This window comes from Lampris incognitus, chromosome 21 (genome assembly GCF_029633865.1).
Source record: "Lampris incognitus isolate fLamInc1 chromosome 21, fLamInc1.hap2, whole genome shotgun sequence".
NCBI lineage: Eukaryota > Metazoa > Chordata > Actinopteri > Lampriformes > Lampridae > Lampris > Lampris incognitus.
In genome coordinates, this window is record NC_079231.1 from 14,991,592 (window position 1) to 14,999,794 (window position 8,203).

The 8,203-nt window shown below is 43.6% G+C and overlaps 1 protein-coding gene across 1 annotated transcript; it reads left to right on the forward strand.

Moving 5' to 3' along the window:
* The first annotated feature begins 1,298 nt into the window (after positions 1-1,298).
* taf13 (TATA-box binding protein associated factor 13) lies at positions 1,299-1,730 on the forward strand. The gene is given in 1 exon segment (XM_056301082.1): positions 1,299-1,730. A coding segment is annotated over 1 exon segment (426 nt). The 3' UTR covers positions 1,725-1,730.
* The last annotated feature ends 6,473 nt before the right edge of the window (positions 1,731-8,203 follow it).

The window sequence follows — 8,203 nt, forward strand, 5'->3', positions numbered from 1 at the left end:
CTGGTTCGAATCCCCATGTTACCCCCGGCTTGGTCAGGCATCCCTAGAGACACAATTGGCCGTGTCTGCGGGTGGGAAGCCGGATGTGGGTATGTGTCCTAGTCACTGCAATAGTGTCTCCTCTGGTCGGTCGGGGCGCCTGTTTGGGGGGGAGGGGGAACTGGGGGGAATAGCGTGATCCTCCCATGCACTCTGTCCCCCTGGTGAAACTCATCACTGTCAGGTTAAAAGAAGCAGCTGGCGACTCCACATGTATCAGAGGAGGCATGTGGTAGTCTGCAGCCTTCCCCGGATCGACAGAGGGGGTGGAGCAGTGGCCGAGATGGCTCGGAAGAGCGGGGTAATTAGCCAAGTACAACTGGGGAGAAAAGAAGGGGGGAGTCGAAAAAAAAAAGTTGTAAACTTCTTCATGAGCGGCTTGTGCTTAGACAGCTAGTATTGGAGTATATTAAAAGTATGTACGCTATAAAACCACAAGTGTTCAGGCTGGTCAGACCATTCCATTTGCGCCGGTTTTTAAACCTCGCTTCTGGATTTTTCCAAATTTTTAATTGTCTTTCAGAAATACCAGCGAAACAAATGGGATTCGATTCAATTTGATTAGTGTCAATAATAAAATATTGGGGAGGGGGGGGGTCCTTATGCTTGCAAGGTGATGTAATAGCAATTTCCAAAACAAAGTTACAAAGTGCTTTACAAAACAACAACAAAAAAGGTAGACAAATAATGATAAAAACATTTTAAAAGTTACACAACATTGGGAAGGAAATATAAAAGCAACACGAGCTGCATATGAGGAAAAATAAAATAAGTACAATAACACAATGTAAAATAATCAATAATCAATAGTAATCAATAGTAGTAAAATATAAACAAGATATAAATGATAAATTCAGACCACAAATCCTGAATAATCACACTTTTAAAAGAAGATAAGAGTTTGCCAGGCTGATCTTCTCAGGGAGGTTGTTTCAGAGTGTAGGGGTCCTAACAAAACAGATCGTGGGGGCCCTAACAGAACAGAGTATAGGGGTCCTAACACAACAGTGCGAGGGCCCTAAAACAACAGAGTAGGGGCTCTAACAGAACAGAGTAGGGGCCCTAACAGAATAATCCTGGTTACCTGTGGTCCTCAACCTAGATTGTGGAATGGCTAGCAGAGCCTAGGTTGAAGAGCTCAGGTTGGGACCAGGCACATATTGTGTCAGAAGATCGGAAATGTACTTCGGTGAGAGTCCAGAGTAAGACTTAAAAGTTAACAATAACTTAAAATCAATTCTAAAATTTAGAGGGAGACAATGAAGAAAAGCTTAAATAGGAGTAATGTGCCCTCTTTTTTTGGTTTTGGTGAGGAGTCTGGCTGCTGCATCGACTCCACCGGTCCCGTCATCCAACTCGGGACCGGTGGAGTTGATGTGGGCCACGGCAAAAGAAAGAGGCTCTTCTCCAAGGAACTCCGGTGCATGATGTACGGATTCGGAGACGACTAGAACCCGTACATGGAGTCAGTGGATATTCTGGAGGACCTGGTGATCGAGTTCATCATCGAAATGACCCCCAAAGCCATGTCCATCGGGCGCCAGGGCCGCGTCCAGGTGGAGGACATTGTTTTCCTCATTTGGAAAGACCCGAGGAGGTTCGCCCGGGTCAAAGACCTGCTGACCATGAACGAGGAGCTGAAGAGGGCACGCAAGGCTTTCGATGAGGCTAATTATGGCTCCTAAACCTGACCCCAGGCCCCTTCTGGTGTAACACACACATGCAGTCAAATGTAATTTATGTGGAATTCTGTTGATGGAGCATTTGGTTAGCCTGTTTTTGAGTGATCATGGAGTGCTAAACATTTTTTACCCAAAACTTGCATATGTTTACTCTCCAAGACTTGGAATTACGACCTAATCTTCGTTTTTTTTGTTTTTGACGTGAAGTATATGCTACTGTTAAGGATATGACAATGCTATTTACACTGCTTTGTTAATCCCATGAGGTGATGAGTTACAAAGCTGCAACTCTATGGTTAAAGAACGTTTCTTAGTGACATTTTGAATAAAAAAACTAAACTAAAAAACAAAAAACTAAACTAACTGATATCAGTTAAAGGACAGACATATTGCGGCACAGTGGCCCAGCAGTTAGCGCGGTCGCCTCATAGCAAGAAGGCCATGGGTTTGAGCCCTGGGGTAGTTCAACCTTTGAGGGTTGTCCCAGGTCATCCTCAGTGTGGAGTTTGCATGTTCTCCCTGTGTCTGCGTGGGTTTCCTCCGGGTGCTCCGGTTTCCTCCCACAGTCCAAAGACATGCAGGTCAGGTGAATTGGCCGTACTAAATTGTCCCTCGGTGTGAATGTATGTGTGTGTGTCTGTCAGCCTGTGATGGCCTGGCGGCCTGTCCAGGGTGTCTCCCCTGCCTGCTGCCCAATGACTGCTGGGATAGGCTCCAGCATCCCCGTGACCCTGAAAGCAGGAGAAGCGGTTTGGGTAATGGATGGATGGGTCTGGCTGCTGCATTTTGGACAAGCTGTAACTTAAATAGACTGTTGACTCAGACATGTGTAGAGGGCGATACAACAGTCCAAATGAGAGGAACTAAAAGCATATATGACAGTCTCTAAATTTCTACTGGATGAAATTGGACTGATCTTGGGAGAGTCTCCTGAGCTGCAAAAGACATGACTGGACAACTAAGTTAAAGTGCTTGTTCAAGCTGAGGTGCTTTGCAAAGATGACACAAGGCTTTTGCAGTTTTGGGCTATATTTTGAGACAGCGAGCCCAGACGTTTTGAAGCATTAGCATAAACTGTGTCAAGGCCAACGATAAGTACCTCAGTCTTATCAGTATTTAGCTGCAGGAAGTTCTGGGCCATCCAGTATTTGAGGTTTAGGTCACGCATGCCGTCATGGAGTGTATTAATTTGATTAAAATCATTAGTGACATGTTGATTATGGGGAGAATATAGGGGCTGACAGATCCATACTTATTTCAGAAATCTCACAAGCAGGATGTTGAGAGCACAAGAGGCCTTCATTTTATTAATCAGCTCAGTAAGAGTGTCTGTAGATATTATTTCAAAGGAGTCAAATAAGGCAACAGTTTTAAAAGAAATCGTTGTGTCCTGTGCAGGAGGGGGATTGTGCATTCTGATGCTAGAAACTTTGTTGACAAAGAAGGTGAAAATTCCTCACATTTCTCAGTGGATGAGTCCATACTGACACTCGGAGGAGCCTCTGTGGCACGGTTAATTACACTGAACAAAATCCTGGAGTAGTGTTGGTTATTTTCAATAAGGCCCGAAAAATATCGTGTTCGGGCATTTCTAACCTCTGTATTAAAAATTTCCCATAGTATATTTGAAAATGTCAAGGTGTACCGTTAGTTTAGAGGCTTTCTACTTCTGCTCCGTCCTATGACAGCCCCTCTTTAGGGCATGTATGTTGTCCATAGAGGGTTTTCTGCTTAAATGGTGCAGGATATGGGCAGAGGTATTCTTAAGACCGTATCAACATCTTGACTAGAGCCAATGTCAACTGAGGGAGACGGGAGATCATCAGTGAAGTGCATTTCAAAGATCTTCATGATAATTTTGGTTACAATGAGAGGTCTGTAATCATTTAAGCCTATGAGTCCTATTTTTTTTTATGGGGGGGTGGCTATGATAGAGTATTTGATACCGTTATCATAAAAATCATGATAGGGCTTTCGAAGGTCTAAGTAAAAAGATCACTTTTGCAATAATTTCTTTTGTATGTCTTGCAGTACTGAAACCCTTCTATTTTTCCAATGTCACACCAGTGTGTATTTTGTTTTACCGGTAACCAAGGACTAAACTCCACATATTTTTTTAATTTGCTACACTAAATGGCCTTTTTACAGGAAGTTAGTATGTAATGGTGACAATACATTTCATGCTGAGGAAGTGGTGGTTTTCCCAAAATGAAGTAAGGCATGAGAATAGTTGCTACATACTTCCTTTCTTGCTTCAAACTACATAAAAAGAAAAAGACAGAACTCATTTCTGCCCCCCATCGTTCTCTTCCTCCCAACTGTTCCGCCTTCAACCGACCCTCCCTGTTGGACGACCTCCATTGACTCCAGAGAGTAAACAGGTAATCATCACCACCCCCTCTCCCCTAGGCAAACTGCAAATTTAAATAAAGTCTTACAAGATAACACGTCTATTTTTACTGAACCTCACACCAACCATACAGACACACACACACACATACGTACTTACATACATACATACATAAGAAGACACTGTACATACATACCGTGAAATTCATTCTCTGCATATAACCCATCCTATACTAGGAGCAGTGGGCAGCTGCCGTGCAGCATCCGAGGACCAACTCCAGTTCTTTCTTCCATCGCCTTGGTTAGGGGCGCAGGCAAGAGTATTAACCCTAACATGCATGTCTTTGATGGTGGGAGGAAACCAAAGTACCCGGCGGAAACCCACACAGACAAGGGGAGAACATGCAAACTCCACACAGGAAGGATCTGGGAAGACCTGGGATTCAAACCCAGGATGTTCTTGCTGTGAGGCAACAGCGCTAACCACTGGGCCACCATGCTGCCCAGATCTTTTTTTTTTAAGACAACATACATACATACATACAACAAAAGCCTTAATATCTTCACAATAGATCTGTGTCCTGCATAAGCAACCCAACAAGTTACAAAACCTAAGAGCAGTATTTCTGCTCTTAGGTTGCATCTCATTGGTCTGCACAGCAGGGCAGATTTTGAGGGTCATTTCCTTTATAGCATCTAAAAAAAGACAAGTGACAGTTCATTGACACCAATTCACTTCCAGGGAACCAACCACTGAATGAAAAGATTTGGTTGTTTTTAATGTGAGCTGTTTAAATATCAATCTTTTGTGTGATGAACATCAGTAGGTATGCTAAAACCAGAGATTATAAGATGATCAATGTTGGAAGAATGGCTAATTCCTTGACATCAAAAGCTACAGCCCTGAGGATTCACAGGCCAACAAATGTCCATCTTGATACTCACTCAAGTATTTAGGACAATAGTTTATCCACACTCAAATGGATCTCTGGGGTTTTGAGTGCTGAAACACCACTATAACTACCATCTATCACCGTGTGTCAATTAAACTAAAATGACAGGATTGTTGATTTCAAGTCTGATTCCTTGTGTGCGCACTTATTTGACTACAGTATTTAAATTGATACTACTTTAGACTGTAATTGGGAGTGAAATTCAACTATACCCCAATTAGCTACGGACCTCCTGGATCCCCTCCCAAGGACCCCTGCTTTAACAGACCCCATCTGAGCACCACTAGTTCTTCAGCCAGTCTTCAGCTCATGGCCAGCTCCAAGATTTACCCGGGAAGAGGTCATTCACTTCGACTTCATGTTCTGATAGCAGTGAGTCGATGCAAGAACTGGCATAGTTAAGAAGGGCTACCCAAGGTCTTTGACGATAACCAGCAGGGTGGGTGCATGGCTTAAACCACTTTCTGTGTAGTGTACTTTTATTCTTGCCCATGAGGATAGTAATAAAGGCTATTAGTGGGTGCATGCAGAAATCCTAAAAGTGTGTTAGAGGCCAAAAGAATCTGTCAAGCCTTTTGTTTTGCAAATTGAATGGCATATCATCCTCTTTATGATGAACATTCTCACCCTAGCCTCTTAATCATACCGCTCACATTCATTGCCATCCTCATTATCATGACAAGTTAATGTGAATGTTTTACAACTCACCACATGGGGACACTGCAAAACTGCATATCATACCACCAGGGGCTGTCACGTGTGAGGAACTTCTGTTGTAGGAGCTGCATCTGTAGGGAGAGAGCCTGTCTTTGAAATAAGTTGTTATGCTGTTGATCGAGCAGGAAGTTTAACTTAACACTTTAACTTCATTAGATATGTTCCAGGAAGTGGTCTTAAGCCATAAACATCCTCACCCAGGGGAAATGTTTCAGATAGATAAACGGCCAATCAGCTAATCAAATTTTGATGTCCATCTTGTGCATCAATAAGAGCAAGACGAAATAGGGAAAATAAGGCTTTATCTACACTCATTCAATATTCAGTCAATATATCCACCCACAGTCAAGTTTCGTTTGTCAAATTTAATTTGTAAGAATCTTTCACCTAGACAATTAATTCCTCCAGCATACTTGCACCTTAGTGTTCTTGATAAAAGTGTCAGTTAAAATGTAATGCAAGTAGAATATTGTGTTCTATGGGAAACTTCAACATAGATTCTATCTCATGATCAACTGAACAAGTGTACTTAAAGCATTTCTTCATTCATTCATTACCCATATCAAGGTTTTGAAACGTATCCCTGCAGTCAATCCCTGTCTGTTGCAGGGCCCACACAAACAATCAGTCATGCCTATAAGCAGACAATTTAGAGGCTCAGTTTCACCTAACACGCATGTTTTTAGACTGTGGGGGGAAACCCACACAAACTTACCGCAAACATACAAACTCTTCAAAGAAATCCCAGGGTTAAGCCCAGGACCCTCTTGCTGTGTTCCTATCGACTAAGCCACCATGCAGCCCACGTTATACAATACTAGATGTAATATTGTACAAGAGAGTGTGAACAGAAATGACAATTATGTAATTATTTCAACATTACTAGCTTTAGATTTGGATTTAGGCAGGCCTCAAGTTCACAAGGGCTGTGGCGCTAGTCCATCACTGATAGCTTTTAGTGCAATTGCATCAAGGAAATCGTCCCTCTGGGTAATTTTCAATACACTGATTGCTGATTCTCCAGAACGCTTTTATGCCGATGGTTAACTCTTGCCAATCTAGGTAAAATTGTAATTGCTCAATAAACTCTTGTACTGCCCGACATCGCTCCCACGCTGCAAAAAGTGTCTTAATGATTACATTCAACCCAAAAAGTTTACTTTGCTAAAAACAAGTGATGAATTCCACTAAGGTGGTGAGATAATACCACTCATTTATGGTGTGGTTTCACCCATTTAATGACTTCTCCAAAAATGTCTTAAAGGTAGAATGAGTAGGATTTGTCGGTTGCGGTTTGTAAACACAACATTCAAAGTTGGGTGGCACAGTGTTGTAGTGGTTAGCGCGGTCGCCTCACATCATGAATGTCCTGGGTTCGAGCCCCGGCATAGTCCAACCTTGGGGGTTGTCCTGGGTCATCCTCTGTGTGGAGTTTGCATGTTCTCCCTGTGTCTGTGTGGGTTTCCTGCAGGGGCTCTGGTTTCCTCCCACAGTCCAACGACATGCAGGTCAGGTGAATCAGCTGTACTAAATTGTCCCTAGGTATGAATGTGTGTGCATGTCGGCCCTGTGTGATGGCCTGGCAGGCTGTCCAGGGTGTCTCCCCACCTGCTGGGATAGGCTCCAGCATCCCCGCAAAGCTGAGAGCAGGATAAGGGGTTCGGATAATGGATGGATGGATGGATGGACGATCAAAGCCGACCATTAACATGTATTGTCAATTTGTGGACTTTGAAAACCAATAGCCTTAATTCATATTCATATTCACAGAGGGTGAGTTAACACAGTTCACATTTCAGTAGACAAGCGTTTGGAGTGTGCCAGGAAATGTTCACTGGCATTTAATGAGTTGGGATGGGGAACAATGATGATTTTTTTCTCCCTTCATTATTGTGAAGTGTTCCTGATATGTCAGTGATTAAGCCTTTCAAGACTCAAACACTAACATGACCCAGGAGGGTTGGTTGAAGAATGATCACCGATTCATTAACACAAGCCCGAATTGCTTTGCATTCAGTTTGAAAAAGAAAAATCTTTTTGTGCAGGTTATACACATAGTGGTCATTTATTGTATTCTTTTAATGTCATACTTTGTGACATTCAAGACTACTTTGGGTAGGGCGTCTGGGTAGCATAGCAGTCTATTCCGTTGCCTTCCAACACGGGGATCGCCGGTTGGAATCCCCGGGTTACCTCCGGCTTGGTTGGGTGTCCGTACAGACACAATTGGCCATGTCTGTGGGTCGGAAGTCGGATGTGGGTATGTGTCCTGGTTGCTGCACTAGCACCTCTGCTGGTCAGTCGGGGCGCCTGTTGGGGGGGGGGGGACTGGGGGGAATTGTGTGATCGTCCCACACGCTACGTCCCCCTGGAGAAACTCCTCACTGTCAGGTGAAAAGAAGCGGCTGGCGACTCCACATGTATCGGAGGAGGCATGTGGTAGTCTGCAGCCTCCCGGGATCG